Source organism: Bos taurus, chromosome 1 (genome assembly GCF_002263795.3).
Source record: "Bos taurus isolate L1 Dominette 01449 registration number 42190680 breed Hereford chromosome 1, ARS-UCD2.0, whole genome shotgun sequence".
Classification (NCBI taxonomy): domain Eukaryota; kingdom Metazoa; phylum Chordata; class Mammalia; order Artiodactyla; family Bovidae; genus Bos; species Bos taurus.
This window is the reverse complement of record NC_037328.1, coordinates 84,065,923-84,077,996: the sequence shown is the minus strand read 5'-3', so window position 1 is coordinate 84,077,996 and position 12,074 is coordinate 84,065,923. Positions and strand designations below refer to the sequence as shown.

General features: G+C 34.1%; 1 protein-coding gene across 8 annotated transcripts in view; it reads right to left on the bottom strand.

Moving 5' to 3' along the window:
* Positions 1 to 548: 548 nt before the first annotated feature.
* Positions 549 to 12,074, bottom strand: part of DCUN1D1 (defective in cullin neddylation 1 domain containing 1) — a 35,187-nt gene continuing 23,661 nt past the window's right edge. For 6 of the 8 annotated variants that reach the window (XM_059885970.1, XM_024991208.2, XM_059885973.1 and 3 more), the window contains 3 exons: positions 4,992 to 5,074; positions 4,645 to 4,741; positions 549 to 3,349 (listed from right to left, as the gene is read on the bottom strand). In XM_059885970.1, the coding sequence (XP_059741953.1) occupies positions 3,270 to 3,349; positions 4,645 to 4,741; positions 4,992 to 5,074 (260 nt within the window). In that variant the 3' untranslated portion in view covers positions 549 to 3,269. 8 annotated transcript variants of the gene reach the window in all.

The window sequence follows — 12,074 nt, the reverse complement described above, 5'->3', positions numbered from 1 at the left end:
AATTCTTTCATTAGGTTTAACTTTCTTCTGTCATTCATATGTAAAAGTTACAGAAGGTTTACAATACGTAGTCTTCATAGTAACATGTTTTAAAAAAATCTAAGCAAAGTGCACGTTAAACTGTCTACAACTACTCAAACCTCTTGATTATCATCAAATAAAAAACAGATGAACACTTCATTCACTTAAATCTTTCTGAGGAAAAAAAAATAGTATACCTTGCTTAAATAAGAATTTCCCAGTAAGGGTATTATATAAAAGATTTCCCATGTTATTTTATTAACTCTCTTTCACTCATTAAAACTTTTTAAAAGTCTAATGAAGAACATATACTTACAAAGCCATATTACACAACTACAGTACTGTTAAATAAAGCAGCCCAGTATAGTTGTAAACATTTCAAATATAGTAAACAAGACTTGGCATGTCTTTTCTCCCAAAAACTTGCCATTACAATGCTCTTTCCATTAATAATTATCCTTTCTAGAAAAGTTTTCCGGTATATTTTAGTCTTTAAAAGTATTACACTGAAATAATATGTGAAAAGATTTAGTCATGGCAATTTCACTGAAGCTTTTATTGCCTCTGTTGGTAATATGACAGGGATGTAAGAAACACAATTGAACTTACAGAGATATGCAGATGATAGTCACTAAAGATAACCTTGATCTCAAGTATTTTTATATGTGGGCACTTCTAATTTTATACACTTTACTATTTAAAAAGCATTACATTTTAAAATGTGTACCTGTTTTGACATTTGGCAAAAAGGAAACTGTACCTGTGGTTCAGTTTAAAACAAAAGAATCAGCATGGGGAGTTAACCAAAATGAAGGCTGAAACACTAATTAATTAAAGCAATTCAAGTTGTGTGTGTGTGAGCATGTGTGTCCCTTTCAACCTGTCAATCTCACTCTTTCACACACACTCACACACACATGGCCATTATGTGTAAGCATTCTTAGTACAAAATATTCCCTACGTAACCAGACATTTATCCTCAGAAAAATCACACCACATTAAATCAGTCTTCTCTTTCAGGCCCTAGTAATAGTATTGTTTAATTCTAAGATGCCATCATAGAGTTAACAACCTTAACTTTTATGCTACATAATTATATTCAAAGCTTTATGTATTGTTTTGTTTATAATTACACAGTAATTATAAATGTTTAGTACCAAACTGATGACAAACACTATTTTGTTGAAAAGGTCTTGCATTTAAAAGGAAAAGTCTGTAAAACCCAAGGCACTAGGCCACGAACCAATATCAGACTTATATGAAAAACAAGTTCTATTGGGGAAAAAAAGCTAATCGGATCTCATTTCAAAACACAGCATACTGGAATTAATTAATCAATTCAAAAACAATACCGTAACTCAAAATCTTTAAGACAGGAAACAAAATAGTACATATATATATATATATATATCTTTTTAAAATATTTCATAATTGAAGTTCCTCTTAATATTTACAAATATGAAATCAGGAAATACTGAAAGCAGCAGGATTCTTCTTTTTTCTTTTTTTTTTAAATAACCAATTCTAGTAACCTGAATAAAACTGTCAAAATTTTCTTTTGATAGAATCATATTTTTGAATTAAAGTTATGATTAGAATATTAATATCTATGGGAAGAGCTTTCTAGTCAATTTCAAAATCATGTAAATAAAAAGTAGTTTTAATATATCCATTTCTTAAAATCATTTCCGCATCTACATTATAATGTACTGCTTTTCTGAAGTACATTCCTTTGATAATTTCAACATTAGACCTTACAGAGTGCCTGGATACACCAAGCAAAATCTACTCCTGCTAAAAACCAGTCATCCAGTCTCTGAAGTTTTACATTTTTTAAACCAGCCTTAAAGAAATGTTTAAAAAAGCAATAAACCCTTCTTCACATGTCAAGAAGTGAACAGAGAAATGAGCATTTTCAGCATGAAAGCAGTTCACAGGTCTTGTAATAAAAAAAAAATAGATACAAGATACAGTTCTGCTTTGATGTGAAAACTGAGCTAATCTGAGTGAAATAAAACATAGTAGAAACTAAATAATTTATGAAAATAGAAGCCAGATTTGTATTTTGCATCAAGTGCATGCTTGCTTGAAAATCCTTGCTCCTCAAGTATTTGGCAACCACAGTGATTAGCAGTTAAAACAATTTCAACAAAATAAGAAGTCATCAAAAATGGACTATTTGTCTGAAAGAGCAGTACCTATAAGAATTGAACTTCATGGCTCATTACAACCATTTTCAAAATTTAATTCCTACTTCTTCTTATAAATTAAGAGAATTTCATTTGTGTTCCATAGTGTGCTGACAAAACAAAAAGAAACAAAAATAAACCCTCATGCCTAAATTTAGAATATTGTATTATGTAGCAATCTAAAACATTCAAACAAATTAAATAGTTTAACTTACTTAACAGGCATATAAGCATTTCAAAATCATAATGAAATCCAATTATGAGGTGCATAATGTAGACGGGAGTAGAATCTAACATTATGCAGATGTTTTTCTAAATAAAAGCCCCTGTAAGACAACTATATATAAACATGGGTAAAATAAGTGCAGACTAGTTCTGTGGAACCTTTTGAAATCGAGGGTCTAAAACACAATAAAATTTTGGGTAGGCACACCAAATTATCCTAAAATTTTTTCACGTTGGTTATTTTGACTTTTTTTCATCAGATACTCTACTCACATTAACAATACATGTAATTTGCCAGAAAAAAAAAAAAAAAAAATCCCCCCATACCAAAACACCATTCCAGATCCGGTACACTTAAATATATCACTCTCACTGGAAGTGCTATCAGCATAGTCTTTGCAACTAGCCCAAAGCATATATTTAAGAAGTTTTTATAAACTGTGACGTTCATATGTTTAATTCTTATGCCAAACTTGTTTTCTGATGAAGACAGCATTGTGCTTTATGCAAGAATGGAAACTTCAAAATAATCACCATAAAGCTTCTAAGACTTATGGGAGAATAAACTAGGATGGTCCACAGATATAAGATGAAATCCACAATGTTGGAATAATAAATGTTTAGAGCGGCCCAGACTAGAAGACAAGCCCAAACCACCATTAGAAGAATGAAATACGATATGGTCCAAGATGTATCCTTAAAGTTTTGTCTCAACCCTCAGTCTGAATTGTGAGGATTGATCTTCAGTTCAGTCCAGCCAGCAGAAATTGACTGTGCAATTTTCCGTTGTATTTATTGTACAGACTATGTACATTCTAGAAGGTTCCTTCAGTGCTACACTGTTGTACTTTTTGTCCCAGCAATTTGAGGGCGTGCAAATTCCACAAAGTCATCAATAAGAACAGGCCATGCTCCTGTGGGGGGGATATGTGAGAAAGGAAAGAAACAAAAGCAGAAATAAGGCTAGTATTTAGCAGAATCCTTATTTTTTCTTAAATATCTTCCCTACAATTGTTAAAGCATATCATTATAAATATCCACACTGATAAGACCTCCAAATTTCTAGTTCTTTAAAGTTTCAACCTAGAATATTCCTTGCATTTTCTCTTTTCTATTACTCCAACACTTGATCATTCTCTGAATGATAAAAAATAACACTCTTGGTAATCAGTAATATATGGTTTTCTGAAGGCCACTGAAGTAATCTGGTCAAATCCAGCCTTGATATGATGACACACTGCCACTGCTGAAAGCATATTAAGTTGGAGTTAACCTTTTTCTGCATTTTAGGGCAATCTTACAAAGGAAATTAAAAGCAAGGATCAGACACTAACCTATTTCATGATAATAAATTACTAAAGGATTTTAAATTATATATATGCATGCTCTATACATGCTTCTATGGCAACTTCCAAATCAGCAAGTTCTCCACTTTTGATAAGGCGTAACAGAAAGCACAATCATCAATAATTAGTCATTTCTCAATTCTTAAAGAAAACAATACATGACAATGAAAACAAAGATAAGGAAATAACATTATCTGTGGTTAGGTTAAATAGTTCAGGACACTTTTAAGGAGACCAACGTTACTAAAGATTTTTCAAAAAATACTGTCTATTCAAAAATATCAAAATACATCTTGCTAATTCTCAAGGGGAAGCAGGTAAGTACGTGTGAAGAGATCAATGTAAACTACTACCAGTTCCAGAAAACAAAAATATCCTGGTAGTGGATGGTAGAGTTACCTTTCTAAATACATGAAGAAACATCAGAAAAGTATTCAATCAGTGAATATTACTGAATGCCAATAGTGCTACAGTAGGAAAATAAAGTCCATTTCCATGTGGCCTAAGTCACAAAACTCAAGGAGTTTACAATCAAGCTCACAGACAAAACAGACAATAAAAATATATATATATATAGGCACTATAAAAGTACATTAAGAAAAGAGTAAGTTCCTAAAGTAGACTGAAAATCTAAAACATGAATGAAAATCACTCATGCCTTTCTGGAAAACATGAATACAGAGTTGGTATTTAAGGAAATAATACAGATTGGTAAAAGAGGATGAAGGCATTTTCTACATTCAGAAGAGCACAAATAAAAGCTCAGAAAAGAGAAACCTAAGAAAAACAGAAGTAGACAAGAAGTTCCAGGGTGTATGATTAAAGATATTTTTAAAGAATTGGTAGAGCAAAATATTCATTACCTTCTTCATCATAATTAGACATGTCATCTGCAATCATTGTACTGAAGTCTAAAAGAAGATTCCAAGTATCTTTTGGTATTGATCGTTTATGATGTTCCTATTAAGGAAAAAAAAAAAAATAACAAGAAGCATCCAATTCACTAAAAAGGGTTTCAAAAAAAACAGTCCAGAAGATGCTGAATACAAGAATTCAAAATAACCTATGTAATAAAATTCTGGAAATCAAATTTCTCATTCTACGTCCATTACATGCTCTGAAATGAGTTAGGCATCCTTTAAAATGTTAATTTATCTTCAAACAAAGCAAAAATTTAGAAAACACCAAACCGCAGAAAACATGAACTTACCAACAAAAATTTATTCCATAAGTCTAAGAATTTAAATCTTCCATTAAGCACTAAATTCCAGTAGGCAATGGCCATTTCTAGATCTGTAATATTAAAAATAAATTATGTACTTCAAATGCCAGGAATATTTGTCCCTGAAAAAAAACACCAAGTAAGATAAAGATAGCCTTAATTAAAAAAAAAAAAAAAAGCCTTGTGTCCTAAATACTTACATAATAAAAATTTCCTATAGATTTAAGTCCAAGCTTTATATCCTGCTTCCACCACCAATGCATGGTTCATTCAGGGCAAGAAGGGTATCACTTACCTCATTAGGGGTTTCTGAAGTTTAAATGAGATAATGTAGGTAAGCATGTTTGATTATGTCATAAGTATTGAAATGTTAATGTATACCAGACCTCAGCCCTTTTGACATTTTGGACCAGATCATTTTTGTTGCGGGAGGCTGTCTTATGCATTACAGCATTAGCAGCATCCCTGGCCTCTACCCACTAGATGCCAGGAGCAGTTTCCTATCCCCAGTGGTGACAACCAAAAACATCTCCACATATTGCCAAAGATCCCCTGGGATGCAAAACTGCCCCAAGATGAAAATCACCAATGTACATGTATAAGCTGTAACGCAATGAGTTGCTATCCATAATCCTAATTAATCTTACATTCCAAGTTGTTGGCTCACTGATCCTGACCTCAAGGAGACCATTAAGAATACTGATTAAAAATTTTAAATTAATAATAAACTAAGTCTGTCTTTTTAAAAGTTTGATGAAGAGGATATAAATGACTATTTAACTGGAGCAGAGAAGAGTAAAGAAGCAGTATTACTGCATGACAAAATATGTATCTGTCTTAAAAGAAGAACTAAAGTAGTTATATCAAGCTTTTATGAGTAAATTTACATTTCCAGGTCAGGAAAAATTCCATTCCAAGTAACTTAAAAGTTCTTTTTGATATGATCTCCAAACTACTCTGAAGAATCTGAAGAATCATGAGAGACTAAGACTCCAAAAACAGGCTCACATCCTACCTGAAAGAAAAACATAATAGGACATAAGGCAAAAAATCTCCCATCTTCACTAGATCCTACGCTCTTCAAGGACAGGGACTACATATCCCCAAACTAGCACTGAAATACACAGCAGGCATTCGGAAACTGGGGAATGAACAAGCTTCCTACGGTTCTAGTTACAAATATGCACTCACCTCCAAATCCATCGTTATGTCTTCCCTCAAACTCAATGGAAAAGGTGCCTCTTCTTTTCTCCTATCCAAGGTTAAGCCCCTAACACCATTACTCTGGATCCAATATGCCATCCTGCCTTTTAGTTTACAGATTAGTTTTCTTCTCTCCTTGTATCCTCAACTTTGCCCTGTCTTCTGGCTTCCCCCTCCACAAAGGAACATACTCAAGTTATCAACTATCTTTAAAAAAAACTTTCTTTCTTCTATTTCTCCATCCCCTTACTAGCTACCCTCTTTCTCCTTCCCTTCACAAATTATCTTGAAACAGTGCATGGAGTCTTCTACTTTTATTTTTAATGTGCTCACGAAAACATGTCTGAAAGTCAAGTTCAGATCCCCATGTTTTATGAGAACTAGAAACAGGACATCAGTCCCTAATCACAAATCCTTTTTAATCTTTGCAATCTTTAATGCTCTACACCAAATACTCCTTCCAGGTTCTTTACTTTTATTATTTTCCTTACCAATCAAACATACAGCATACCAATCAAAGCAGAGAGATAACGTGCAGTAAAATTGCTGCTATTAGCCTGTCTAGTAGGATTTGCTGTTATTAGCATGCTTAATGATATCCTTCTTCACTTCAAATGCATTAAATTTATGAAAACTAAGCTTATTACTGTGTTAGCGTTTTTCCTTTTTAGAAAATAATAATGAGAAACAATGAAATATTCAAGTAATTGTAAACCCTGAGACAATTATAAATGCCTCAGGTTGTAAAAGAAGAGAACTTTCTGTAATCTACATTCATTGTCCAATTTCTTTACCCCTCAGACACTTTAATTCTATAAACTAGTGTCCACCTTCGTCACTCACCCCACTGAAAGTAATCTCTAAAGGGTCACCAAGCCCTTCTGGTTGCCAAATAAACCTTAATGTCCTTAATTTACTGGGCTCTCTGCCATATTTGACAAAATTGAGCACATCTCTGGGATGGAACTGTCGCTTCTTTTAGCTTTAACAGTATTACTCTACTGATTTTCCTCTGTCCTTTCTGGCTTTATTTTCTTTTACTTCTCCTCTTCCTTCCTTCATCCATTAAATGTTGATATTCTGTAGCACTGAATGTCAGTAATAACCACTTCTACTTCTCTCATATTTTTCAAACCTTTACCTTCTTTCAAGTTGTATGCTCAACCATCTCTATCAAGTCCTAAAATCTGAAACTTCTCTCTATATATTCTTGATTCTTACATCTAACTGCCTAAGGGTATCTTCAACTGGATATCCACAAACAACTCAAATTCAATAGGACTCAAACTCAACTCTTTCTACAGATCTACCATTTCCTTCTCTTTCAATGAATGTTATCACTCTACAGTGTTTCTCAGTGAAACGCCATTTTTCACTGTAAGGAACAGTCCTATGCACTGCAGGTCCTTGAGCAGCCCCCTAATTCTGAAAGAAACCCTGTCATTATAACAATACCAAAAATACCACTTGCACATCTCCAAACACCCCCAAATGGGGGTTAATACTAACTTCCTCATCACAATTTCAAACAAAGCTTTCTCATTTTGGCTTCTAAGTACCTTTTAAATCTCTCTCTCTTCTCCATTCCCACTTTCAGGGCCTATGCCAGGGTCCTTTTTGTTTCTAGCTTCATAAGCAATTTCTCTTCCTATAGTTCTGCCTCTATTCCTTTTAAAGGACCACACTGCTTTCAGATGGACCTTGCAGGCACACAAATTTGGTTTCACTTCCATGTTAAAAGTCTTCAATGATTAAAACAACGAGACACCACTACACACGTTTTGGAATGCTCAAAATCCAAAACACTGATGATATCAAATGCTGGCGAGGATATGAAGCAAAAGGAACTCTCAGTCACTGCTGGTGAGAATGCAAAATAGTACAGCCACTTTGGAATAGTTTGACAGTTTCTTACAAAACATACGCTTACCATATGATCCAGCAATCACATTCCTGGTATTTTCCCAAATGAACTGAAAACTTGTATCCACACAAAACCCTGTACATGAATGTTTACATAAGCTTATTCATAACTGCCAAAACTTGGAGGCAACCAACATATCCTTTAGTAGGCACACATACAAACTGTGGTACATCCAGATGAAGGAAAATTGTTTGGTGCTAAAATGAAATGTGCTATCAAACCACAAAAAGATATGGAAGAAAACAAATTCATAATAATGCTATTAAGTGAAAGAAGGCAATGTGCAAAGGCTACACACTGTATGATTCCAACTAAAAAAGGCAAAACTTTGGAGATAGAAAAAAGATCGGTGGTTGCCAGCAGTTAGGCGGGAGGAAAGGATGAATGGAAGAGCACAGAATTATTTCAGGAAGAATGAAACTTTTCTGTATGATGTTATAATGGTAGATACATGTCCTTATACATTTGTCCAAATTCATAGAACATACAATACCAAGAGTGAACCCTAGGGTAGGAATAAATTAGGAGTTCGGGATTAAAATATACACACTATTATACATGGAGTAGAGAACCAATGAGGACCTAGTGTATAGCACAGGGAAATATATTCAATATCTTATAATAATCTATAATGAAAAAAGGTGTATGTGTATAAACACACACACATATATATCTGAATCACTTCGCTGTACACCTGAAACACAACATGTAAATCAACTATATTTCAATAAAATTTTTAGAAAGAAAAAGAGTGAACCCTACTGTAAAATTAAAGTTTGGATGATAATGATGTGTCAATGTAGGTACAACTGTAACAAACGTACCTCTCTGGTGGGGATTTGATAATGGGAAAAGGTATGTATGTGTGGGAGAATAGGATAACTGGGAAATCTCTGTATCTTCTGCTCAATTTTGCTGTAAATCTAAAGCAATTCAAGAAATAAAATCTATTAACTTCTAAAAAATCTGCAATGTTTCCCACTGCCTTCAGATAAAATCTACAATTCTAGTCAAATGGACTCACTTGCAGTTTCTCAAAGGTGCTCTGTCTCTCACCTCCAAGAAATTGAACTTGCTAATCTTTCCACATTCAAGATAGCTTCTTTTTCTTTTGGTTTTGAAATAATATATTCATTCTTCAAGGATCAAATATTATAATCTTTGTGAAGACTTTGCAAACTCACCCAGACAGACAAAGATGCTCCTAACTCCATGCTCTCAGAGTAAGCAGTCAATAAATGTTTTTGGATGAAACAGGAATACTCAAATATTAATACATTTTTATTAGGAGCTGAAACACAGAAGATTAAATTTTACAGGAATAAAATGTCAATTGCCACAAGCCTGTGAAAAACTGCCTGCCCTTCAGGGACTTCCCTGGTGGCCCTCTGGCTAGGACCCAGCACTCTGTCTGTCTGGGCCCTGGGTTCAGTCCCTGATTAGGAAACTAAAATCCCATAAGCTGCACAGCGCAGACATTAAAAAAAAAGAAAAGCTGCCCTTTAGTCAGAAATGTCTGAATGACAGAGAGAACAGTTCAGCTAGACAAAAGTGGTTTAATGTAGTAGTTTAGCATCTTAAATCTCAACTCTTCCCCTAATTAAGCAGCCCTGGGCAACTAAGCTCATTTCTCTGTAATTCAGTTTAAAATAAAGATAATAGTATCTACCCTCATGAGATTGTTGTAAGAATTAAATGAGAGAATACACATAAAGTATTAGAACAATCTGGTAAATAATATGTTCTATTACTATTGTTTGAGTTATTTTTAAAACTATTATTATATATTCTGAAGCAGTATGGGAAAGAAAAGAAACTCAATAATGTAACAAGAAGCAACAACAGCAATTAGAATAAACAGAAGGGTAACACAGAGGGAAAGAGATACAAGAAAGTCCTAGTAATAGTATTACCTAAAACAGATACTTGCAGAATGAAGCCTTAAGCCCTTATAATAAAATAAAAAATGCAAACAGAGGTAATCCCAGTGACACTCTTTCACAGAGAATCAACAAGGGCTATGTGCTGTTTCATAAAAGATGATCAGCTGAGTGCCAGACAAAAATGGACATGAATTGAGACTGAATCCCCTAAAGGGAAACAAAATGTTGCCAACTCACTAGGGAGGATGAATGGTGATTTAAAATCCTTTTCACAAAGTCTTAATTTACCTAGAAATATCTAAGTTCAGTTCACAACATAATACAATAAAAAGAACATAAAATGTGGAGTCAGAAGATGTGAGGTTCAGTCCCAATTCTAACAACTCTAAAGTTATGTGACCTTAAAAGTCAGCCTCTCTGACCAGGAGTTTCCTTATCTTAATGACAAAGAGGTTGGTTTTACTTAGCTCAAAGTGTTGTTATAAGAACCAAATGGGATTGTGTAAATAAAAATACACATTAAAAAACTCTATAAAATTATTTCCAAATATTAAATGTTTAATAAATGTTAAAAATTTCTAAATTCTAGGTGAACTGGCAACAGTTTATAAGAAAATAAAGTTCAGGTTTAATAAGTTTAATAAGTTCAGGATGATAAACACAAAAACAATTTTTCGACAAATTAATAGAATGAACAGTCTTCCAAAAAATAACAGACCCATGGTGTTCTACATTAAATAGCCACCTTCTGGAGTGTTATATTCTGCTTTAAGAATTCTATTTTGAGAGAAACCAAGAAACTGGAAATGTTATCTAGGGGTGACAGCAACAGGAATAACAAAGGTCTTCTCAAATGAAGAATAGTTTGGAATGCTGACTTGAAAAAAATGAGAAAGGATAAATGAGAAAAATCTTGAAAGGGTTAGCCTTCCTTTGTGCTGCTGCAGAGGACAAATAAAAACAGTTGTAAAAGTTGTAAGGACAAAGATGTCATAAGGAAAAACAACAAGAGTATTCTGTGATAAGAATGAACCACTTTCTAAAATGACATGTGTTCAATTCCCACCCTGTATGTTCAAACATAAAAGCTAAATGAGCATCAGGTACAGATGCTACATTGCATAGGTTAGATTTAACACAGAACTTATGAAATCCCTTTCAAATTTAAGATTCAGAAGACTACCAGAAATGGCAGGTGACTGAAGCAGAAGGTGACAAAGGAAGTATCCTATCCTGGTGTCATAAGAAATAAGGTTACAGAAAATGAGAAAATATGGGAAACACCAGCTCTCATTATAGCTAGCCCAGCTATTTATAAATAAACCACAATGCTGTCACTGTCGCTCTCTGCCAATTTGTTTTGGGCCTCAACTCTTCTCCTACCATCTCCTAATTCCTTTCTGCCAAATATTATAATTTAAGAGCCCTGTAAACCCTTAGAAACGCTGTCAAGAAAACTTTCTTTTTAATTAACTTCAACTAAGCAAGTCATTACATTTCCTGACACCCAACATCAGTGCAAAAACAAAAAGAGAAATTATGATTTGTCTTTTATTATTTTTTTTTAATTAAGACTTTTTAGTTTTAGGTTTATGGAATTGAGCAAAAAGTACAGAATTCCCATATATCTTTATCCCACGCATGTACACTATGTCATTTCAGTCATGTCCAACCCTTTGGGACCCTATGGACTGTAGCCAGTCAGGCTCCTCTGTCCATGGGATTCTCTAGGCAAAAATACTGGAGAGGGCTGCCACTTCCTCCTCCAGGGAATCTTCCAATCCAGGAACTGAACATAAGTCTCTTGTCTCCTGTCAACAGGGTTCTTTATCACTAGTGCCATGCTACTACCTTCCCCCATTTTTAAGATATTGCTTTGTGCTGTGCTTAGTCCTTCAGTCATGTCCAACTCTTTGCAACCCTATGGACCATAGCCCTCCAGGTTCCTCTGTCCATAGGGATTCTCCAGGCAAGAATACTGGAATGGGTCGCCATGCCCTCCTCCAGGGGATCTTCCCAACCCAGGGATGGAAGGAAGGTCGCCTTCATTGCAGGCCGATT